This window comes from Doryrhamphus excisus, linkage group LG12 (genome assembly GCF_037039965.1).
Source record: "Doryrhamphus excisus strain RoL-2023G ecotype Guam linkage group LG12, RoL_Dexc_Guam_v1.1, whole genome shotgun sequence".
NCBI classification, from domain to species: domain Eukaryota; kingdom Metazoa; phylum Chordata; class Actinopteri; order Syngnathiformes; family Syngnathidae; genus Doryrhamphus; species Doryrhamphus excisus.
Genome location: NC_136368.1, coordinates 5,306,238 through 5,332,816, shown reverse-complemented (window position 1 = coordinate 5,332,816; position 26,579 = coordinate 5,306,238). Strand labels below are relative to the sequence as shown.

The following is a 26,579-nucleotide window of genomic DNA, read 5'->3' as shown; positions in this document are numbered from 1 at the left end:
AATTAGAATCATACAAACATTACACATTCTCACACTGACCGGGTCAGCAGACTTTTGGAAAGAGTGCTCGAGGAGGGAAAAAAAAAAAATGTTCAGTTTTCGCAGACATCATGCCGAGATGCCCTCCTTCTCTGATCTCAGTAGCCCGCCCCGAGGGTGCAATAACAGTTTATTATACCTATCCTCACTTTATGGCCCCCTACCCCCACGCTGCTTCCTTCAACTGTTATTGAAAACACCCAAGTCTGCCATATATCATTCTTGAGCAGCACATTATGCTATGTGCAACCAAGCTAATCATGGGCACACCTCATATGGGTATTACTCAGGTCACGCTGGAACCGTTCAGCCTGAATCCACAAAGATATGGGTCTCTGAAAGTAATTCTGTTTGTCGCCACAGAATGTCTTAATTGAAGGATTATTGTTGTACAAGTCACCTATTGTGCTCATTTTAGGCCATTTAAATTGAGTTGTTGATTCTTAGAGCAGCTACACATAACCAGCACAGAAAGCTTTCTATATTTTCCAGAATCTGCACCTATTCCAGCTGTTGTTTCTTTGGATTTTCTTCACTTCCAGCGAAAATGTTTATTTTAATTTATTCCACTCCGCTGTGGTTGATCTCACTCCCAAGTGCTCATGAGGACTTCTGAATAGCTGCTGAACCCAACTTTATAGGAATTAATAAACGGTATAGGAGTTGATGATATAATTTAATAAAACATGAGCTACTGGTTAGAGACCCATACCTTACCATGTATGAACTCAAAAAACAAACAAAAACTGGTGGACCCAGTGACTGTAGTGGGAAAGGCCTATTAGCAAATCCAGACTCGGTGAAATTGTAATTTGCACCCAGCTCCCTGTATGCACAAAATAATGTTTCTTTTAAAAACAAAGAAAATAAGTAATATAATGTTTACAGCAGCTCTGCCTTTTCTGACAGCAGATCTTGATGTAACACCCAATATTGGACAGCATGACTAACCCGGCCTGTGATATAAATGTCATAACACTGTCCTATCTTTTTTTTTTTTTTGTCTCCTAGTATGTGCTGGCACAGAAAACAAGCTGAGTACGCTGTCAGACTTGGAGCAGCAGTATCGCACCCTGAGGAAGTACTACGAGAGTTGTGAAGTCGTAATGGGCAACCTCGAGATCACAAGCATTGACCACAGTCGGGACCTCACTTTCCTCAGAGTAAGACCTATAGCACCTGATAAAGTCAAGTTATTGTGAAGTGTGTTTTATGTCAGAATGCCTGAAATACAGCGATTCCTACTTTAATATTCGAGACATCCAAACATCTCGTTGTAGAAAATGTCTAAAACTGAAATCCAGAAGCCTTACTTGTACTTGGACTGTAAAATCTCGGATGAGGGCCTGTTCCTGGATAGGTGTTCAGTATAACATTTGACTTTTCCGGGACCCACCAGAAATTTGTGAAAATCCACTAATAATAGAGACACCCATAAGAGTGTGTATTTTCGAACCCTCCTGACTTTATTCACTTGTTCACAGTCCTGGTTTAGCCCCCATATATGCATCACAAACATAATAAACACATTTAGTGTGACAGGAAGATTAATTCATTCATTTTTTACCGCTTTTTTTCCTCACAAGGGTCACGGGGGTGCTGGAGCCTATCCCAGCTGTCTTCGGGCAAGAGGCGGGGTACACCCTGGACTGGTCGCCAGCCAATCACAGGGCACATATAGACAAACAACCATTCACACTCACAATTTGGAGTCGCCAATTAACCTAGCATGTTTTTGGAATGTGGGAGGAAACCCACGCATGCACGGGGAGAACATGCAAACTCAACACAGAGATGGCCGAGGGTGGAATTGAACCCTGGTCTCCTAGCTGTGAGGTTTGCGCGCTAACCACTCGTCCACCGTGCCGCCCTGTTGACAGGAAGATATAATCTTAAAATGAAAATAATTCTACACTTCTTAGTATTCCCCATTGTCATTTACAAATTGAACTGCAAAGACCTCAGCAGCAAACGGGGAAAATTCTAACCTTCACCCCTAACCCGAACACAATACGTGCTAATTTACAAGCTCCATTTACAATATGCTCTGATGCTGAATCATCTAACACTTGAACACAGCATTTTGTTTTGATGGACACACATGCAACCTCGGCGTAGGGCGATGTCAGCCCCTAACCCTTCAGGGCAGGAGTGGTAATTGTGTGGTAATGAGAGGTTTTGTAGGAGGCAGTAGATGTCATTGTGTTGATATTTGAAAGAAGAAAAAAAAAAATGATGTGTTTTGGTGAAATCAGCTGCCCGTGCTGACCTCTTGGCCCTGAGCTTTTCAGGAACATTATCCTTGACCACATTTAGTGCTTTGTGCGCTGTGAGTACTGTGCGCCTGCACTTGATTCAAGTGTATCTAGGGGATTGCAGCACTCCCATGGTGGTACACTATAGTAACTGCTGACTGCATTATCAGGTTAGCATTACTATGCTTTGCAGTAAAAACAGTCCCACATCATGACAAGATATTGTCATATTTTGCACCCTAGGACGCTGACATCAAATTAAGGTGATTTGTTTGCTTTGTCTTTGGTCTATTTAGTTTGAGCATACACACATGTCTTTTTTGACTTAACACACCCCTGTGTTGCAGAAGAAAAATAAATTATGTGCAGGCGGATGTAGTAGTGCAAATGTTAAGCCGCTAACATTGGCTTGATGTCAAAGGCAAAAAGGAGTAATATGGTTCATAACAATAATAAACTAAAATAACCTGAAGACAGCTGGGATTGGCTCCAGCATCCCCCGCGGCCCTCGTGAGGATAAACGGTAGAAAATGAATGAATAAATGAATGATTTGATTGCCTATTTTACCATTCCGTATTGTGTCAAGATATTACATAAGTCAGTATAGTCGAGCCTCGATATATATATATATATATATATATATATATATATATATATATACACAGTTGTCTATAAGTCATATTGTGTCCAATCCCCACGATTATCACTCACATGAATGTTCTGTGAGTGCTAGGTTTTATTTGCTACTATTTTTCATGAGCTTAAAGTTGTATAGTTTGGTTTTCTATAATGTGCACACTTAAATGGGACCTATTATGCTAATTTTTCGGCCTTTTGCATTGAGTTGTGGACTCCTATAGAGCAACTACACACAATAACCAACACAGAAAGCCTTCTAGTTTTTCCAGAATCTGCTCCTATTCAGCTGTATATATTTGGGTTCCGTGCTTCCTGTGAAAACGGTCTCTTTTAACGTATTCCACCCATGGTCTGCCTCCAGGCATGCCCACTCTGCTATACTTGTTCCGATCCTGAAGTAGAGACTGGACAGTTTGAAGTTTTGACAAAAAAAGGAGGTTACTTCAAGACATCTCTCAATGTTGAGTAGCTTTAGCATTTTACTGGTTTTTTTACAGCATCGGTAACGTTGCGAGTCGACTAGTATTTAAAAAAATAAACTTGGGTAGAGCCACTCATTGTGGTGAGAAACAGCCATTAGCAACCTCTGCACACTCTATAATGCTACACAGACAGGTGCTTTTGCTCCATTACTTACACAAAATAAACACTAATGAATTGTTACTTGCTCCTTAGTCTTCTGACTCTTCCACACGACCAAGTAATGTTGGAAAGGCGTAGGGCTTCAGCAAGTTAGTCGGCTCATCCAGCTGCATACTGACCCATGTTCAATAAACAGTCCAGTGTGAAATGCCGTTGACAGATTAAAACGTCCAAAACATCCAGAAAAGGAAAAAAAAAGAAATCCAACCACTTGTGCTTGATGTTTTCCTCATTAGGAATTGTAAAAAAAAAAAATGTAGCTTTCCTTTACACCTGAAGAAACACACAGCAGAGCTTGGGAGAGGGCATCGCGCCTACAGCCATAAGGAAGCCCGGTCGTCTGTGACATCACAAAGGAACAGTTTTACCCTCTGGAACTTATTATCTGAAAACTTGGTATAGTTTAACATGAGAATACAACATTCTAACTACATTTATAGGTCAGAAAAGTGGGAAACTCATAAAAGGGCCCTTATTAAAAAAAAAAAAAAGAAACATATTTTGAGTCCACCTCAACTTTAAATTTGTAGTCATCAGATCTTTAGTTAGCATATCGTTGTCAATTTACTGACTGAAGGTATTTATGTGTGCAGCACAACATTGGACCTTCGTCATCCATTATTCCCTATGGAGAAATTGTGAAATCCAAACAAATTGCAGTCCTCCATAATCCACCACACTACACTGTTTCCTATACAATTAATTTACAAAACGGCTCCCTGCGGCGCCACCTTGCAAGGTTGCTGCACCTTTTCATACTGGGCAATTAACATGGGTTAATTGAACATGCTAATTAAGAAGAGAGGGTACCAGGCAACAAGGGAGCAAAGAGGCAGGGAGCAGTATATCTTTAGGAAATGTTATTATTATTATTACACAAAAAAGTAATAACACGGCTCCCCGGGGAGGGCAAGACTTTGCCTTTGAGAGGAGAAAAAGCGATGTGCATACTCGCTGTTTCTTAGAGGTGACTGAAACTGATGTCTGGGCTCCTTTTTTTTAAAGATATCTCAAAGATGGATGGCTGCCCCCCTCTCCCACCACAAACAGCTTTCACCAGTAAACAGAGTCCATCTTCCAAACTACCTCTACAGCAGATGCATCAACACTCACACTGTGATTAATAACACTGCCGTACTGAGACTTCCACCCATTTTTTTGACGAAAACAAAATCATACCAAAACCCAGGCAATTTTTTATCAGCGCAAATAATGTAAATCTGATTAATCTGTTCCAAACACCAACAGATACAAACGAAAGGCATTTTTTACACATTAATTAGAGTTTTACTTGCACAAAACAATGTATGAAAATAGACAGTGTACAAAAATGGAGACAACATTTGGTGAAAAATGTCAAATGATTTCAACCCAGTCATACAAAAACGCGGAAATACGGAAACTGAAGACGGACTGCAATGTGTGTGCGCACGTGCATGTCCTTTGAGCTTTTAACCCTCCTCTTGTGTTTTACAATTTAATGCATAAAAAGAATCACATAACATTTGTTTATTGCATCAAGGCTTTTTGACTTTGTCAGGAAACTCTTTTTCAACAAAATAAAACAAAAAAAAAAAATGTGTACTAAATTTTAAAATCTGGTTGAAATTATGACCACTGTATTGTTAGGGTCGGTTTTGACGCGGTTATAATAATATGACTATAAAGAAATATTATGAGCCACAACTGAAATCATAAGTGTACAATTAGCCAACACAATGACAACCAGCTCCTCTTCTCATCATGTAAGCATCAGGGGATTCTCATTTTGACCGCTTTTTCAGTATACCAGCAGAAAAACAAGGTCCAGACATGTGAGGGGAATTCACTCATTTGAGTGGCTGATTTCACATTTATAATTTGTCTCATGGAAAGAATGGCAAGAAGTACAGTGAACCAAGATCTGGACCTGTTCTGATTTTTTATTTCAGTTTATACTAAAGTTCTGTTGCTGAAAAAAGTAACTTTTTCTACCTTTTCTTGACATTAATATATACGTATGGGTCAAAATTCACCCTAACACCATAGATGTTTCTTTAGTGATTAATACTAAAATGAGAAAATAAATTAAACTAGAGATATAAAGAGATATGTTCTATAGCCCTCAGTAATGATTTTTTGAGGTTCATTTGACCATTTTTGAAAATTGAAATTGGGGGGGGGTATAGTGACAAAAAAGGCATACATGCCCACACCAAAAGTATTAAAACCAACATTTTCATGGATGAAGAAGCCTAAGAAGGTAACCAAGACATGCGAAGCAAATTTGATGGTAACCTATTGTTTTTAGTATATTTTCGCTGATTTAATACATGGGTCAAAACCGAAGATGACTGGGTGGAGCTTTATGACATAAACAAATAATAAATATACTCTTTTTTTATGTATCATGGTAAAGAGTACATTTAAAATATGTGTAATTACTGTATAAGGACTTAAACATCTGTAATAGTGAGCTTTAACCAGGCTGTGTCTTAAATCGGTCTTTGCCTATGAATGGATTTTGATCTATTGTACCATACATTATATCGTATATACAAATAGAAATTAATCTTTCTATCCATGTCAGCATTTTCTAGTGACATAAAATTTTACTTCAAATGCGATGAAAAGGATGGCAAAGATGGTAAACACACACTTGGGTGAGGCTTTTTTCTCCACTTGTCACGTTCTCTCTTGCTAAAAAAAAACAGATCTTTGAATATGAAATATTCACGTTTCTTCTCTTTTCCCCTGCTGGTCTCAGGAGGGAGCCACAGTTACATTAGATTATCCGTCATTGCTTGCGAACATTAGTAAAGGTGATTTTTCTCCGAGTATTAATGCAATGATCAAGCCGGTGCCACTACGCTGGGCCCCACTAGTTGTGAATAAATTGTTTCATTATCTTGTACATATAGACATACACTATTTAATATCTGCAGCATTCTGTTTTCCACAGAATGTAATAAAAAAAAATCAGGTCAAACATTAATGTTCCGTTTCATCTAGGTGTCGTATGTGTAGAGTTTTCAGCCAAAATATGTGGCCCCATTCCATTCTTGTTCCTGCTCCTTTCTCCATGCACCCTTAATTGCATTGGCTATCATCTGTCTATTTCAAATAACCAAGTGATGCTTAAAAAATAAAATCTTCTGTTGTTGTCATAATGATTCATACCCTAGCCAAATGCTGAGTTAAGGTTGATTTTATTGTGATGAATGGCTTCTTCTTTGAGGAGGAAATTACACAGGAAATTGTAGTTGTTTTCCAGATGTTAGTGAAAAATATTAACTTCACAACTATTGGCCCCACATTTCGGTGGATAATAATTTATTCAGATTTTTATTTTTTTTTGACATTTTTTTATTAATGCAGTGGGGTGTCACCTATACGTAGGTGGCTTCAGTGCCTGTAGTGCTGTTTCAAAACTGTTGTCATTCAATGTGGTAGTCCTGTCTCTTATTGAGCCTTAAAGTGTGGGTAGCCGTGGGTCCTGCAGAACCTTGAACACCCATTCTTTCTAATCAGCCTTTCATTTAGATCATTGATATGCATCAACTGAGGAATACTATAAGTTGTTGACTGTGAGTAGTGATTGATTTTTCCCCGCAAGTTGTAATAATAATCACAATAATGCGAAAATATTGTCAATAAATTATCACCACAAAGTCCTAAATTAATTTTTTTGTTCATCCATTTTTGGTGCGACACTGGACTTTACTTTGAATCCAACAGATATAGCAGATATAATCTGTCGTCATGATCGCCAGCCCTGTGCAGCATAATACATCCTGGTTTATATTGTACTCGAAAAAGGATGGATGAACGTAATTATTTTTTAATACCGAAATCATTGTTGGAGCAGAACTGAAATAAAAATTGTATTGCAGACTGGAAAATCTATTCTCTCTACTCATTGGGATGAATAAGTGATGTAGCTTGAGAATAGACCCCACTTAGGTTGTATTCCTTTTGTATGGCACTCTGAGTGACAATTAAGTGAATGTCACCCTTCCCTTGATCCAGCTATCACAGTGTCGGAGATGAAACCAAGTGCACTAGTGAACAGGAGCAGATATTGTTATGTGAGGGTAAATAACAGTAAATTAACTTAATTCTGGTAGCAATGGTAGACATTAACGCAAGTCTAAAAGGTACCTGAGTAGCTTACCTGGGCAGCAGAGCAATGATGTGATCAAATGATATCGACCTGGAATCCAAAGCGAAGAATACATGAATTAAATTATTTACCGCTTACTGGGAGTCTTCAATATGAATAAAATATAGGGTTCCACTCTCATTGTTTGGTAGGTGAGATTAGATGTTGGTTTTAGCCATTCTTCTTTTTTTTTTTTAGTCCAGAAAATCTCATTAAAATTGTTTTTTTTTTGCTTTTTTTTAACCCATAGTAGGGTCACCTGTGGCAAACAGTTCCAAGGTGAGTGAGGTGACTTGGCTTTCCCTCGCCTGGACAACGACTGCTGGCCTGTACCTATGGGGCACTGCCCGAAGAGGCGACGAAAGGCCCCTGGAGTGAGCATTGAGTGAGCACATAGTATGTGCTCACAACAGCACCATGCGTGCAGAGATCAGCAAACTCAGACAACATGAGCACGAGGAGAGTGGTTTTCATGCGCGTAGTATGTGATGCTATAGGCATGGCTCGCCTGACTGGCTGGAGCAAGGCTGTTGATGGCAAGCTGTACTTGTTTAATGCTTGTACTCTGCAAAAATGCATCAACACCATAACAGATACTTGAGTATCCGGCTCATCCCTAATAGCTCAATATAGTCTGACTCCCCTCAACCTAAGGCAAGGGCTGTGGAACTAGTCCTTTTGACAAGGGCTGGACTCTATTCCACTCTGGCATTGTCAGCAGCGGGAGGTGACAGGCAGGGGTGGCATATCTTGTTGCTCCACAGCTCAGTGCATTGAGTCCAAGTGGGCCGTTTTTGACCATCGGACTCCAGAGGCATCTGACTGTTACTGGTAGGCGAAGAGGTTCAAGGAAGCCTTGGACTCGACTTCCAAGGCGACTTCAAAGAGATTCTGGACCATTAGTCCAGTATCTACAATTATGCGGACTATGCATTGGTCCATCGTGGTGAAGAAGGAGCTGAACCAAAAATCAAAGCTCTCAATTTACTGGTCGATCTACATTCCTACCCTCTCCTGTAGTCATGAGCTTTGGGTAGTGACTGAAAGGATAAAATCGCGGGTGAAATGAGTTTTCTCTGCAGGGTGGCTGGGCTCTACATTTTAGAGATAAGGTAAGAAGCACTGTCATCTGGGAGAAATTCGGAGTAGAACCGCCACTCTGCCCCATTGATAGTAGTCAGATGAGGTGAGTTAGGAAAGTCTCGGGGAAGACCCAGGGCACATTAGAGAGGCGATGGAAGAGGCAGACGTAATAGACGTAAAATTTATTTTTCACTTTCTAGAGGGGTGCGGCAGCGTCCAAAGCACTAGGAAGAAAGGCTAAGGAAGAGAATTAGACTTCACAGTACCAATGTTTGTTACCCTGAGAGTTTTTCTGCAGAATGTTCCATATGGTGTGTTGAAACGTCCACAAAATTACAGGCAAAGTTACTGAGCCTCCTAACACTTACAGTGCTAGAGAACTGAACTGAAATACTGCTATTAGGGATGCTTCAATGGATCGGCCACCCATAAGTATCCATGAAAAATCAGGTGATCGGCATATGCCTGCAGCGATCCATTTGTGCAGAGTAGTGTCTTGGAACATGAATCTTAATTTCATAGATACGACATGCCACAAAAACTACGTTGGGGGATAGCATGTTAAAAATCTTAATTAATTGAATTGAATTGAATTGTTCTCCGTTGAAGAACAAACACTTGAACACTGGTATGGTTAGATTTTAAGGCTCACTGAGTGATCATCAGTTAATGCAGCAAGGTGGATACTTGCACGTATGTGCATGACAGTCAGAAGGCTGAGCTAATAACCTAGAAAAATTGAATTCATCAGATGAGATGACCAGCCTTTCATAGTGACGGGTTCGCACAGTGCTCGATCACTTACCAGGAAGTTCTGCTAGAGCAGTTATATATGTTTTTTGTTTGAATTAAGGTAATTTTTAAGGTTCATATTATATCATCCATGTGATCTACATCGGCCGATTTCAGTCCTTGATTGTTATTGGAATCGGACTCTGATTTGAACCTCCTTATTACATTTGACAGTTGAGGTAATCGGTTTAGTTATTTGGATACTGTTTGAGATACTTTAAATCAACCGGCCCTGTAAGTTATTTAAGAATTCAGCATACAGCAGAGGTAGGGAACCTATGGCTCGGGAGCCAGGTAGGGCTCTTTTGATGACTGTATCTGGCTCTCAAGCATTTCTTACCACAATAAAAATTAATTTTTGCTAACATTTTAAAGTAAACCATCACAGAAATGACTGTTAAAAATAATATTCAAAATCAACAACTTTCTTATGCATTTTAATTCGTCCATCTATATTCTGCTGCAATACGGCCAACCATATCTATCTTTCCTGATGATATTTTCCAGGTCAAACACCAAAACTTGATTATTACTGGGTAATGCTGTAGTCTACCTCGGTCATTGAGATGTCAAAAAAACATGTAAATGTAAACTTTCCTCCTTTAGTCAAATAGCTAAAGCTGCAGAACCAAGCCTTCTGACGAAGATGGCCAAAAGAATGAAATACGTCTACGGAGTACGGTGCAAAACTATGCAGCAGCAGAAGTTGTATTAATGGCAACAAGTATTTGATTTATTATTAGACACTGCGCTGCTCACCAAAGTGTGCTGGCCACACCCCATTGGCGTGGGGTAGTGTGCCTGGTGTACGTAATTAGAGCCCATTATATCTAAAACTGTTGGTCTTACATAAAAATGCACACATTTTATTGCATTTAATGTTTAAAAAAATGTATATGGCTCTCACAGATACACATTTTAAAATATCTGGCCTTCATGGCTCTCTTCGCCAAAAAGGTTCCCGACCCCTGGCATACGGCAAACGTTACTTTTAAAATGTGTACTTAAAAAATCTGGCTTCCTACAGCAAGGGAACCGCGTTTGTTCTTGCTCTCAATTCACATGCTCTGACATCTTCCTTCATACTTCTTGACTGGCATATTTGTCCCCTCGGCACTGCTGGTGCCCTCCCCTTCTTCCTAATTTCTGATGCACTGTTAGATGAGTGCAGATTATGTTGGCCCCCTGCTACTCACCAAACTCTTTCAATATTAATGAAGAGTGATGAAGTGCTAGAGAGCCTCTGTCTTTCAGTCCTGACCTAGATTGGATTGACAACTGCAATTAGCGTCCCCTCAAGTTCATTTCCATCACTTTAATTTGACACGAAGGAGGACAGTGTGGTGTGGGAGACGAGACCATTGAGAAATCACAAGGAGAAAGGTGATGCAGACTGAAGGGAAAGAGCGTTTGACCAGGAACTCGTTTGTCAGCTCGCTCGGAGGTGAACACTTTAGGATACTTTAGGCTTGGGTTTTAAAGTGTTTCAACAGTAGAATAAGGTATCTGTTAATCTGAAAATGTTCTGATTTCCACACATTTCTTAATATATTTTATATTACTAGGAACTGCTCTTGCTTTCTCTCCTGGTGCAGGTTGTCTTTTCAGGTGTTAACAAAACAGTCAAACTTGAGTGGAGACGAAATCGATTTGTTTGTATATCCAAACCCATTGTGGAAAGAAAGCAATCTGCTTCAACTGACAAGAATCAATTAACTTTGACCCCAAGCACCAGAACTACAGTCCTTTTTGGTTGAGCATGTATGCACTTTTTGGACCAATAACATTGCAGTCAGCTCTGACATGGTTTGTTTGTTACGGTGCTCCTGTTGGTTTTCTTGGAATTTTTCTGTGTGGGAGGGAAAAACAACAACAAAAAAAGTTCCTTATCTTACTGTAAAATAACACACACATGGTAATATAACAATAACACACATATTAAATTATTACTGACAATGTCAATCAAAATTATTTGGATTTATCTTGTATCAAGTATGTTGTAGCACTGTATGTGTGCTTTGCGAAATATCGTGGTTTTTATATGTTTTCCTTGTTGCACTTGTGTTTTCATTTGGTCATCTCTTATACTGTGGTACATCAGTATTTGTTCCAAAAGGTCAGGCAAAAAATGAAACATACGGAATGTAAAACTATTTTTTTTTGATAGGAAATAATGTAAATCAAAATAATCTTTTCCAGGCACCCAATTATATTAACAAAAACACATATCATACAGACAAAATGATAGTTGAATGATAGTTTTACAAATGTATAAATATGATTACAGAGACATTGTGCGAGAACCGAGTTTGCCGAGTTTGCACTTAAGCCCCCCAGCATAAATAATGCTTCACAATCATTGCAAATTGCATGTTTATAAGCTTAAATAATAATAATAATAATAATTCCACAAAGTGGACAGACTGAGCTTGCAAGTGCATTGCTCTGTGGAGCACAGTGTCATTGACCGTACAGCAATGTCATTATTAGCAGAAAAAAACAATATAAATATGAACATATATCCCTTTTTTATATCAATACTGGACAAGCACCCAAGAAAAACATCTTTTCATCTATCTTGTTGAAACCCCATCCTACCACAAGCTGTCAGCATTCAGAATGGACTTGTGAGTTTTCTGTGTGTTGCACTGAAGGACATTTTTTTGGGGGACAGGGTAATGAGACTTCAATGATAACCAGGGTCATTGTTGGTCCGCTCTCTGGACTTGAGCCTGTTTATTTTTTATTTTTTATTGTGTGCCCACTGGTCACCATGGCCTTGGTGGCCTGCATGACTGCCTTTATTTTCTGTCACTCGCTCTGTCTTCTTTACGTTGGGTATTCCCTACCCGTCTATATCCAAGGCCACTGATGAAAAACCAAAAAGTTTCTGATTGCTCCAGAAATCCCATTCACCACAAACACCACACCTGTGTAATTTATGTGATTTCTTGAAGTCACAACGTTATCACAATGTTATAGCATCCATTTTAACGCCAGACATCAACCTTTTCTTTCCATTTTACATCTTCATCCACCTTTTCTTTTCTAGGCACGGCACACAAGTTTTCTCTTTGCACTGAATACTCACTGTTTGGGTAAAAACTCATTAGGCTTACATAGCCATTTAGCTAAGTGACACAGGGTGTAATTGTACCATCCATCAATTTCTGCGTAATAACACACACTCAGAAGAGCTAAATGTTGATTAGCCCTCAACCAATTTCACCCGTGGCTTTGGGGAATTAATAGCTGGAGGTATTGAGTGGGGTTAAGGCTTGGGGGCTGGAGAGAGCTGTGGTCAGAGGCGCTGACCCGTGAAAGCCAAATTAACTCGAAAACTGCGAAAACAAAGTGCCAAAGACAAGCAAAATATTACTTTCTGTCCCTCACACTTTGTGAACACTGTATACTGTGCACTGCGTAGATGTCATTTTGGTTTCCTATGACAACATGATTAGAATGGTTTGCATGTTGGCCAACGAGTCAGGAGTTCGGAAAAACCTGAGTTGGAATCTCCGTTTGGAGTCTCTCTTTGAGGAGTTTGCTTGCTTCCTCCTATATTCCAAAACATGCATGTTACATCATTGAAAACACAATGATAATAGATCTGCTTTCACATTTGAGAGGCTGAAATCAGAGGATATTTACATATTACAATTAAAAAAAAAATCCAAAATATTAGTCAATTACTTGGGTAATTGATTAACCATTTCAGACAAGTTATAACGTCATACAGCGACACTTTGGATTACAGTCACTAGATTTTTTTTCTAAGTGCTAAGGCCTTAACTGTAGTGACAAAGTCAATTGGTTGCAGAACTGCTTCAAGTGCAAATGCAAATTTGATTGGCTGGTACTGTCGTGGGGACGCTGCACTGGCTAGAAGCTGATAACTGAATTCACTGTTTCTGGGCCATTTGACCTTTTTTCTCATTCACATGTTTTGCATGATGGCAAAATCCATCAGTATTTAATTTTTCCAGGGTTTCCAGGACACGCAAAAACTATGTATATCTGTAATTTTATTTACAATTTGAGAATTGTCATCATTTTTTCATTTATATGTTAATAACAGCTAATAATTTCCCTAACAAAGTATTTTAGTTACGTCACACATTGGATAATTAACGCAGATGTTACATTTTGAAAGAAAAGGTTGGGCAAAAAATCACCCATCTCAAATGTATTGTGTGTACGGTACAAACAAAGATGTGGAACACATGTAATTGAAATAAAAATAAGCCCTGCCAAAGCAAAAATGCAACTCATTGTGCCTATTATCAATCTTACAAAAGCAGTGTAGTTTCATCTCTGAATTAGACCACAAAAGACAGAAAGCTTTGTATTAGAACACAAGACTTGAATGTAAAAGTTGGTGTGGTAGAGAAGCTGTGATGCTTTTGTGTCGAGCGATTACTTCTCATCCAAGTCTACGAAAGAAAAGCATAATTGGTGTGTTGAATTTGAATAAATGATGTTATCCTCATGATAGCCCTGACATATTACAGATAAAGCCAATATATACAGGTTATACCAGGGATGGGCAAACTTTTTGACTCGCGGGCCGCATTGATATGACAAAATTTACGGGGGGGTGGGCAGACTATATATTTTACACGTAACAGTCCACCTGGTATTATTGTATCTGTAAAATTGTCATGCAATCTGCTATTATTATTTATTATTTTATATTTATATTTAAATATTTTAAAAATAATAAAATATTAGAATAATTACAATAAAATTAAAATAATAATTATTGTATTATTATGTAAAATATGCAAATGTAACAAATATTATATATAATTAATATAATAATTAGCATTAATATAATAATTATAATAATCATAATAGTTCTAATAACAATTATAATAATCTAATAATCTATCTAATATTTTAAAAATAATAAAATATTAGAATAATTACAATAAAATTAAAATAATAATTAGTGTATTATTATTATGTAAAATATGCAAATATAACAATAATATTATATACAATTAATATAATAATTAGCATTAATATAATAATTATAATAATCATAATAGTTCTAATAACAATTATAATAATCTAATAATCTAATAATAATCTAATAATAATAATTATTATTATTATTATTATTATTACTATGTGCTTGTGTCTTTTTTTTCAGGAGCACTTTGTAAACAACAGACCATGTCAAAAAACAAAATTGATAAAACCATACTTTGGAAAGATTGGGCGGGCCGTATTCAAACACTTGGCGGGCTGGATGTGGCCCCCGGGCCGTAGTTTGCCCACCCCTGGGTTATACAGTATATATGAAAGACTACTTGAATAACAAGCACATATTTTCAAGCATAATTGTAGCTTTTCTTTATTTACACTGAGAACTTATATCATTTGTATTATTAGTGCATCATATGTTGGTATGCTGACGTTCACTGAAATCAGCCTTGACCATGAACCTTGACCATGGTGCAGCATTTGTGCAGCAAAAGCAATGGAAGCAAAACATAACGATTTAGCATAGAAGCATGTAAATAAATCATACAGTGAGGACAGACTTAATACCACAGAGGATCCTCCCACGGCTCCCGCTTCTGGCTGTGAAATACTTATACAGGAAATGTCCATTTGAACAATTAAAATATTCATCATTTTTACACCAAATTCCCATCCGCTCAAGAACGAGCATAGAAAAGACAACATGTGGTGTATCTTTTTGAAGAACATCTCAAGAAGGGCAACTTGGACTCTTGGACTGACCAAATTATGTTTTATGTTTTATTATGTTTCCTTGCAGTGAACTTAACAGATTTCCAGAAGTCCAGTGAATTTTAGAGTGCACACTTTGAAAATCACTTCTGAGAAATCTCTACTGCTTGCATCTTCATTCTGCAATATTAAAACGTCCCCTACACTGTGCACCAAGCACAAATGTCAGTTGTATGCATTTTTAAAAACATGATTGGCTTTATTTGGTTTGTTAACAAATGCTGATATGTTTGGCTGCCAAATAAACCACAATGGAACACATGACGCTGTGTTTGTGTGCGTGTGCGTGCAATAGAGAGACAGGAGATAGGGCAGCCAAGTGGGTCAGAAAACTGAATTGGTAGTTCCCTGCGGAGAGAGCAAGACCTTCATGTTCAATTTTAGAGAGTTCCTCTGTGGGCCCCATCATATCATTATCCTTGTTTCTACTATAAGATACACATACTCGCCAAAACCTGAGGTACGTCCGCCTATTGTACAGTTGTGCCGTCCTCGCATCACATGACTGTATGACACTAGACATGCTGAACACAAGTAGCGTTTAAAAGAAAACACACATATTACATGCTCATAGCATGCAACCGAGTTTATAAAAATAAATAAACAAATCAAGAATAAAGAAAATCAATCAATCAGTAATAAATGAATATAATAATAATAATAAAACGGCAAATAATAAAAACTTAAGAAACCACATATAGTTGGTGGGTAGATTATTATTTTTTCATATTAAAATTAACAAGCATTATTAGAGCCCTGTAGACATGACAAAACATGACTATAGTCACATTTATACTCTTTTTATTTACAACATATTGCGCAACTGCAGGGTCTTGAGACACATGCTAACTCGCAAACTAGAGAGCTAGCGACCTAAACGGTAGCCTTCAAGTTATTTCCTTTAAATTTAAAAAGCCAAAAACTTACCACTTCCACACGGATAGGGAGGATAACTATTAACAGTTATTTAACCTTTAACATGAACATTAATCAAACGTAATCATTTTTTCTGGGTACATGATACCATACAGCATCCATATCAAACTTGCGCGGGCCGCACTAACATTAAACTTTCATATCAAGGCGGGGGCCTCAAACTAGTGTCCTGTGGGCCACATTTGGCCCGCGGACCGCATGTTTGAGACCCCTGTTGTACAGTATAATAAATATGTACTTTTTTCACTAATACAATCAAAATATTTGTCTTGTAGTTGACATCAGGTGAATCCATGTTGTCATTTGTAGAGCTCATTTTTCAGGGACTGAGCGTGAAAGGTTACCAATCTCATACCAGTCGACATTGGGATTTGAAAACGAGCTACATTTTCCGGTTGCATCACAGCAGTGCCGCTGCTTCTTTTGTGACTTGCATTTATAGAGCTGGGAGACCTATGAAACTTTATAAGCTACTAATGCTGTTAAGGCCATCAAGTGTTGCCAAAGCCCCCCTGCAGCAATCATTAAGAATCTCACAAGACTTCTAGCGGGGGACTAAAAGAGCCGGACTTTTGTGTAGCTATCGGACCACCACAAGATGTCTGACTTGAATAACAATGTGATGGCACAAGGCACAGTGGACGACTCTGAGGGTGACTGGAATTCAGACAAAAAGAAGCCATTTCTCTCTATTTCAATATTATGTCTCAGTACCCCAGCGGAATGTTAGTAGAAACAGGGTGTTTTTTGTATCATGTGAAAAAAAAGTGTACTGTACCGAACCAAAACACTTCTCTAAAAACACCTTAAAAGCTCACACAAGACACCAAAACGCTACCAACAGACTAGAAATTAAAGTGGTTACACTTTGAGACCTGATAAAATGTACGCATTTTGACCCTTAAAGGCACTTGTACATATTGCTGCTCTCATGAACGTATTTTGTTGCATTTTGCCAGTTTTAGTTTCCTTGATTAAAACAAATATTCAGCGATGTTGACCGTTAAGGCTGGTAGTACATTATTTGCCGTCTGTCTCCAACTCGTTTAGATGACTGACACTTCTTCACTCCATACACAGTTTTCGAAAAACGGATTCACCGGCAGTCATATGTATTTCGGAAACCTGAAAAAAATCAAAAACTAGATTTCTCTAAAATGTCATTTTTCTCAAACTGATTTCCAGGATGCAATGCTGCAATTGGAGTGGTTAGAAAACAGTGAATTGAATTTGAACTTGAAACCGTCTTCCAGTGATTCCTTCATGATTCAACTGCTTTACCGTCTCCTGAAGATGCCTGCCTACCTCGGTTTGTAAATGATTGCGTTCCATGTATCTGTGTGAAATTACCCTGTCCGGAGAGAAAGTTAATGTGTTCAATATAGGTGACTCTAGATTATTTAACATAGCCACAGGACATTTTAAGATTGCCATGGTGAAATATGCGGAAAAGGGCACAATACTAGAGCAATTGGTGTTGTGTTGTGTTGTGTTGTGTTGGATCCAAACCATTATAAAGCTGTTAAGCGAAGGCCACTGATCAAAAAAAAAAAAAAAAAAAAAGGATATATAATCAACACTGTTGGAGAAAGGTGCATTTATTTTATCTCCTGTCCTTGCTCAGGGCTGAAACAAAGTGTATGTGTATGAAACAAATAACTCATATGTTGTACAGCTCTTATCTCTAAATAAGGAATCCATTCCGAAAGAAATGAATTAACCTTGCAAATCTCACAGAATATGTGTGAGGTTTGTAATGTGGACTGATTCCAAGATGACAATTTACAAGCGTAATCCATGTTCTGTTCATGTACTCTTCTGCCCCCTACATGTAACCGGGCCAAACTGTGTGAGTTGTAGTTCTAAATACTGGTTGTAAGCGTTGATAAACTTTGTATGTCAGAATTCCTAACGGTAGAACAATCGAAACACTGATGGGATTTGATTCCCAAGCCTGATTAAAGAGCTAACCAGGAGCTCCACGGCTCTACGGCCCACCCCACTGCACCCTCCTTTACATCAGCTCGTAGTTAGGGAGTGCGGGAACGTGATTACTTACGGATTAAGACTTGCCTCGTTGCTGATATGTGGGACATAATTGAATAATGGCTGCTTCACCCGAATGGTCCCACTGCAGAGGGGCCTCCCAGCCTCGTCAGATTGGCACAATATTAACCATGACACAGGCGTAACCAGGACGGTAATTAATGCACTCAATCAATTACAAATTAGTCTATTTGCAGAATTCCCTACAGGGGTCCACTCATTACCAGTGTTCTGATGGAGTCACGAGTCTTCCTCGTGGGAAGTGGTGTCACTCCACTGTTCACTCTCGCTATCTGTCTTCATCTCCTTCCTCAAGGTGGGATGCAGGAAACAAATTGAGAGTGAAATTAATGGTGCCTGCTATCTGGCATTGCGATCCATAAAGTAGCAACTGCAGCTCTTACAAAAACATCAAACGCTTGGTATTGTCCTAATGAAAGCGGCCCTGAGCGGCAACATCTTACTAGTTGGACTGGAAAGCTTTCAGTTTTTTGTGTTTAGAATCTGCAAGCCTGCATACTGCTGTCACAAACGCATCATTGACACTATTGATTCATATGATTGTATCTCCTATGTGTCATCCTGTTGGTCTTCATATATTAAAACTAACCTTTTTTAGTTGTTGATCACAGGAAAACTTAGTTGACAAAAATGTTGATGAACTGCTGCCCATGTCGGTTTCTGTAATGAAGTGCTGGACAATATCAGTATATTGGATATCGGTCCGAAAACCAATGTCGTGCATCTCTAAATACAGGATAACAGCTGTGCCCAAGATAAACCACTCAGTTTAATGTGCTCACTCCTCACATGTTAATCTTGTAATTGTTGCCGTAAAAATTGAAAGCATTAAAATTGCATGCACCTTTCGCCCATAATCAGCTGGGATAGACTCCAGCATACTACCATGACCTTAAGGAGGACAAGTGGCACAGAAAATGGTTGGATGGATGTTCTGCAAATCTTGGAATATATATTTTATACCCTGCAGTCTGCATAGAACTCTCTGTATCAATCACTGCCAGTCCAAAAACATCTTTTTTTTTTTAATCCGTTATGTATATCATACGTACATCACAATCCCCACAAATGTTATTATTAGGTTATTCATGAGAATGTGTCACTTTCTTCACATCACTGGATATGTCTGATAAGCCAAAATGTCTCATTGATGAAACGTCTCAGTCAAGATAGTGGCGGTTCACACCATGCGTATGGTTTAGAAAACCATTGTCACCACTTGTAATGTATAGTTATTTGCGGGTAAACGCAGTATGTATAGATTTAACATTTTGTTCATAAAACTGTGATGCATCATTTCCAATATAATGGCCGCCTTACTGAGCTATATAGAAAGAGTTCTCGGTATGCTAAGCAGTTCTACACTGCTTCAAAAACTACAACCGCAATACTGAATGCGTCTTTCAATAATAAATGTGACTATTCCACCCAAAACTGAGTATTATCAACTGAATTTTAGATACTGCCCTTGTATTGGGATTGCATTACATTGGGCTGGTAGCCCTAGTGTTCTTATTTACTGCATTCAAAAAGCATACACCAAAGGCAACACCAGGAATTTTGAAGTAGCACATATGAACTTTGAGTCACTCCTGGGGGATTGAGGTGTTGCTGGAGAGCTGGTGGTTGGCAATGCTTGGGGTGGACACTTTGGAGACTTGAAGCATGGCAACGCTGCTGCTTGGAGCCCACATATAACAACACGGATCACAACTCTCACAACTCTCATCAGAGAACATTCTCCAACTGAGATACGTATATGAGACTAACACAGCAAACACCATGCGGGGTACGGGTGAGTTTGTTTCTCTGGGGATCGTAAAAGACCCAGGAAAATACACCAATCAGCATCAACTGGTTATTCAGATGTGTTTTCATCTTTGTAAAGTTTTGTTTCTACTCAAGAATTAATTTTAATGTTATGACTACTTTATACAGACACCTGTCTGTCTGCACTCGGTACAGCAAATAAAGTTGAGTGCTGCAGATTGAATTACTTAAATACTTAGAATACTTAAAATACTTAAAATACAGTTCTACTGCAACAATGATAAACGCCACTGAATATTCATGACAGAGTCAAACAAACCTTTAAATTACTGACATGTTTAATGCAAGTCGATGTCTCATTAGGCGTTTTTTGTGAAATCTGAGCTGGTATACAAAACAGATTTTAAATAAATAACCAACAGAAATTAACTTGCTGACCGCTAAGCGCGTTGGACTCGCTGGCTTCTTATGTTAATTTTACATATTTAACCTCACAGGTATGCTTAAATATACTACTGTGGAGGTGAATAGCTTGCTTTTCCAGATGAAATGTTCTCAAAATGTTCTTGAATAAATCTTGAATTTAGTGAAATAAATATCTTATAGATCAGTGCAACTTATGAGTATTACTAAATGTAGTTTTTTTTTTTTTTTTTTTTTTTTTTTTTTTTTTTTTTTTTTTTCAGGAAACACATCTCATTCACCCTAAGTCTAATTTCCCATGGGGATGAATATAATAAGTATCTACCTACTTACCGACCTACCCAAGTCGGTAATAATTGATACATATTCATACATGTACCAGCCCAGAAGTTATACATACATATTTATGTCGATATAATGTTTTTTTTTTGGTTTTTTTTTCCGGCAATCGTTGAGATGTGGCACCTTGTGTGGCGGCACCATTGTTATGTGAGACATAGGAAAAGTGAAACTTTCTCTGACAATTTTAATGGATAATATGACATTATGATTAAATAGTGATGAATACCTATAGCTTTTATACTTTAAATGTAAGGTGTATATGGGGCTTAAATTTGCTGGCAGGTCTGGTACCGAACCTCTGCAAAAATCAGGGCTCTACTCTACATCTGCCGAAAACATTGCTTCATGTTTGTGTTCAGTGTCTTCAAACATGCTAACTGTGTCATTAGTCACCCTGCCTCAGATCCTTTTGCCACCCCTTTTTTAGACCTTAACTGCAAACACACACTTTCAATTACATATTCAAATATATGTGGACTGTGTTCCGTTTGACTGATCCTCTCATCCTGCAGCATGCCCCTCCTCGCTATCCTCCTGTCTGTTTCTTCATCCTTTCACCTTCCTCGCTTTGTTGACTCCACGATCAAACCTCCCTCCTCTTCCATCCGTTTTAGAAGTTGGGGATTTGAGGATTCCATTTCAAAACCGGGCACGTCTCAGTGACTCAAGTGAGGGGTTTGTTCCGCTGCCACACTTCCGTTCACAAATGCTCCAGCCTGGGGAGGAGGAAATGGGGAGAAATCCCTTTTAATCTAGTGAATCTGGCTCTTGCTGTCTCTTTTGTTCACTGTTAGTTGGACTTTTGCGCTCTCTTGGGATGCATGTGTGTGAGGTGGATGCGAGGCTGGCTCACGACACGCTCCACTTTGTGCACCGTAAAATAATCTCAGCAATCTGTTTTGGCTTCTTATATGTACATTTTAGCAATCAATTCATATAGTTCTTCATTTGTCCCCATCAAATTATTAATAAAAATTTTTAAAAAAGGAAAGTTCTGCAGTAATTTTCTGCAGTTCAGCAAATAAAATAGTTGGACTCCAACAAGAGCCGCAGTTCTTATGAGAAAAATGTTCTTATATCATGAGAAAAAATAACATTTTGTATCATAAAGCTGAAACATAAGAGCCTTTTTTTAAAAGTTGTAATATTATGAACAACAAACAACACAACAAATTAAGTTGTAATTTTTGTAAAAATAAAAAAAGTCTTAATATGGGAAATAAACCATAAATGTACAAAATAATGTACAAAAATAAATTTTAAATAGTTAGAAAATACAAACAAAATTGAAGTGAAGAAATATTGAGAAATATTCTAACAAGATAAAAAGTCACAATTTTGAGTAAACTCAATTTATTGTTGAACTATTCAATATTTTTTGTTTTTCAAACAAAAAGTAAAGGTGCCATTTTTGTAAAAATTGGGTTGTGGGAAATTATAGGAATAAAATCAAAATATCATGGAAATAAATTAATAATATTATGAGAAAAAATGTGCAAAGATCATTGTAGAAGAAAGCTTAAATATTTGGTGGGAAAAAAATACTTCAAAAATTAAAAAAAGGAGGATACATGGAGGATAGGCTTTTTCACTTACAATATTCCACAGAGCTGAGATGTTTTTTTTGTTTTTTTTTTTTTTAAATATGCGGTATCTAACTTGACCTCTGCATCCTTTCATTTTCCACTGTGGCCCTCGATGGAAAATGTTTGGACACCCCTGATATAGATACATAAAACCATCTTATTGAATGGACGATAACAGTGCTTTAGACTTTGCAGACTCGTGCTGTTACGTACGTATGCCACGTACAACTGCACCTATGTCTTACTTTACTGTGAGGAATTCAGGACATGTTATATTTAGCAGGTAATTTACTGCTCTAATTGAGTCATATATAGATCCAATGATGGCAAGGCTGTTGCAAATTTAGCACTAACACATACACAAATGGAATTAAACCATGCTCCAGTGCTAAACCCCAGAGTATTAACACCTTTGTAAACCATAGGTTTCACCTCTTCAAGTATGTGTTTGTGTAAGCAAAGAGAATACTGTCAACATGCGAGGATCTACTTGTTAAACATGTATGAAACAAGTAAACCACACTATAAACAAATAACACACAGAAATAAGTCCAAACTCCGGAAGTGCGTGCCCTGAAATAATTGTGTGCTTTACTTTTGTTAGAGTAGTAGATTTCATAGCACGTACTGCTTGGTGACACCCTTTGCTTTTTGGAAGATCTAAATGGAAAGAATATGGAACAGCTCCCCAGGCAATGTCACTGAACTCAGAGCTTTTCTTAGACAGAATTTAGAATTTTTGGTTGTCTTACAGGGTCAAAGAGCCCATCAGTACTGTGTTGAAATTTACATAACTTGACAATCCATAACAAATACCGCACTGTCTTGTGGCAAAAGTAATCCTTTTAAGTCTCCTCCTGTGATAAACGGACATCCATATTTTCCATACCTTTCATAGAATTTTTGATCAGATTAATCAAGGTTTTCAAATTAATCATGATTAATCACCATATCCCACTATGTTACCTTATTTTAGCATATTATCGTATGGCCTTGTCATATTCCTTTGTATTTTAAACTAGCAAAGACGACATTTGGCAATGCAGAAAGTGAACAAATTTGCAATTAATGTGAAAGGGTTAGGATTAAGTAAGATTTGCGGACATGTAGAACTGTGAATTGTAATATGTAACTTTTATGTATGTTCAAAATGAATTAAACCACTGCCATTACTGTCCGTGTTTAGTGTAGTTAATAGAAAGAAAGAAAGATGACATGACAGGGCAGGATCATACATATTTGTATGTATTAACAATTCAGCAAATCTGTTTACTTAACCTTGACCTGGTTTCTTTAGTAGCAGAATATACAGTATCTTTGAATCAGGAGTTGCTTTCAAAGACACCACTCCGTTTAAATTGAATTCACATGTTTTGAGTGAGTTTTTCTGGAATGTCTGAGTATACTTAAATAAGTTCTTTGCATTATTGACCACCCATAAACGAATAATAAAGACGTTGTTGTGCTGTTCAGCATGTCCGTGAATGCGTCTATCTAGTGACAAAGAGGAAGTGCCGTTGGAGTAGTGGAGTTGGAGATATATATTTTGGTGCTGGAATTGCACTGCTGTTGATGTGTTCCGGTCAAAATAAAGTTCTAAAAGAGCGTCATAAGAGGCTTGCCATGATGCATATGCATTAATTCCGGAAAAAAAATAAATAAAACATGTAATTAATGAAATGTATTAGTTAGTGAACATCACTGTCGACAGAAGCACTATGGATTTGTGACATGAGAAATTAGATTGGGAGTTCGGTGAACTTGCTCACGGGTAAGCATGTTGTACCCGCTTGTCTAATAACTATGTTTTCTAGATGAAACATTCGCAAAATTACTTATGGATGGTTAGCGCGCAGACCTCACAGCTAGGAAACCAGGGTTCAATTCCACCCTCAGCCATCTCTGTGTGGAGTTTGCATGTTCTCCCCGGTTTCCTCCCACATTCCAAAAACATGCTAGGTTAATTGGCGACTGCAAATTGTCCATAGGCATGAATGTGAGTGTGAATGGTTGTTTGTGTATATGTGCCCTGTGATTGGCTGGAGACCAGTCCAAGGTGTACCCCGCCTCTCGCCTGAAGGCAGCTGGGATAGGCTCCAGCAACCCCTGCAACCCTCATGAGGAAAAGCGGTAGAAAATGAATGAATGAATGAATGAGTTTTCTTCATGGATCATTTTAATTTTTAGCCACATATACAGTATATTAGCTGCACCGATGTCGGGACACAGGGTTCGAAGTTTGAGAAAAAAGTAGCATCCTGTACACAGGAATTTACGGTAGTACTTTGATCTCCATAAGCTTTCAGACCTGGCGGATGGCCATGCTCTCTGACATCTGTCAACCACAATGACTACGGCGTGCATCAACTGCAGCAACATTTCACACACAAACGTGTTGATTATCAGTGGGCCAGCAGTGAAAGACTCCTCTGACTTGCCTGTCTATTAATGACAGCAACTATGATTGCGACTGGGAGAAAGAGGGCACAGCCTGTCGCTTTGATTCATGCAATAGCATCTCCGACTTGGTGGCTCCTTGCCAAAGTCTCCACAGACATTACACCCACTCCTAAATGACATTTAATGTGTAAAGCAGTGGGTGTCCTCAGGCTCAGTCACCCCCGGGCCCTATACGAGACATGAGCACTGAACCCTGTGCTAAGTGTTTCGGTGTGGTCTCCAAACCCGGAGCAAGTACTTCTCACTCAGATGTTCTGATTCACCTCACTGGCATGATTGAATATGGAGAGAATGACCTTGGAGGCACGTGCTGTCAATATTATGATGTATGCATGTGCCCCCCCCCGCCGCCACCGTCCCCCATTCTGGTTCACATCTGCGTCACAGTCTGCCTCAAAGTCAGGAGATCTGGTTTCAAGTGTTTGTCGGTGTTTCTGTGTGGCTTTTCTCCAGCTTCCTTCCACATTTGAAAAACTTGCATGTTAGGTTCATTATAGAGTCCAAATTGCATATGGCTGTGAAAGTAGTTGTTTGTCTTAATGTGCTCTGTGATTGACTGGCGACCAGTCCAGTGTGTAACCAGCCTGGAATAGGTGTCAGTGATGTGTCCTAATGAGGACAAGTGGTATAGAAAATGGATGGATTGGGGGTCTCACTCGGATTGTCTAACAATATATAATGGAAATGTTTTAAATATGTTTTTTGCAAGGAAAGAAACTAATGATTATGGACTGTATAGTAAAAAAATAATGTATTGCTGCTTTCTGAGTAAAAATAATTAATGTCTAATGTAGAAAAGTTCAAAGCGTGCAGTTAGCAAACCATCCATCCAACCAGCATGCAGTGAGCAAACTTGAACTAAAAATGAGAAATATTGAGCATCATGTTATCCTGCAGCCACATCATTGCATTTGGGCAAGGCTTTCAGAGCTCAGTATTTCCCCAAATGATGGCTGATTCCTCTGCAGTGAACAGTCTGAGCCAAAGCCAAATCTAAAGGTGCATGGATTACAAGAGCTGGGCCAAAGAAAAATGTGCAATTATGGAGGCAGCTGGCAGAATGCCACTCTAAGTCTATTAACCTTTAAGAGGTTCAAACACAATGACGGCAAACAATCCAAATAAGGCAGGAATGGGTCCTGAAGTCAGCCAAAGGTAGCTAAGACTCCACATCAAAATAATAGCAGGACAGTCTAGACATATCCAGTAATCAAATTGAAATGTTGGTAATCCAGAAATTGACACTCGAGACCCAGACAGGCAGTTTTATTGGACCAGACACCTCAATGACAGCAGATAGAAACAACATAAAATGAATAATCGTCAGAGAGTAAAGTCCATCCCAACAAAAACACTCATTGAATGTATGACGACAAACTATGGCATCAAAGTAAAACCTTTAAGGCAGGGGTCTCAAACTCAATTTACTTGGGGGCCACTGGAGCTAGGGTCTGGGCAAGGCTGGGCCGCATCAGGTTTTCCAAAAAAAAACAAAAAAAACGTATTTATTAAAAACAGAAAAATATACAAACTTTTTCAGTCCTTTGGTTCCGATTTTCTACAATAAAAGCTCTGATAAAACATTCCACTGTTCTCAAATATCTTATTTTTTTATTTTTCTGCACAAAATAAGATGAAAAATA

General features: G+C 38.3%; 1 protein-coding gene across 2 annotated transcripts in view; it reads left to right on the top strand.

Annotated features, from left to right (window-relative positions):
• The window catches only part of erbb4b (erb-b2 receptor tyrosine kinase 4b), a 276,507-nt gene that overhangs the window by 147,095 nt on the left and 102,833 nt on the right, over window positions 1-26,579 (top strand). For both annotated transcript variants that reach the window (XM_058081635.2, XM_058081636.2), the window contains exon 2: window positions 1,051-1,202. In XM_058081635.2, the coding sequence (XP_057937618.2) occupies window positions 1,051-1,202 (152 nt within the window). The remainder of the gene's footprint in view (window positions 1-1,050; window positions 1,203-26,579) is intronic.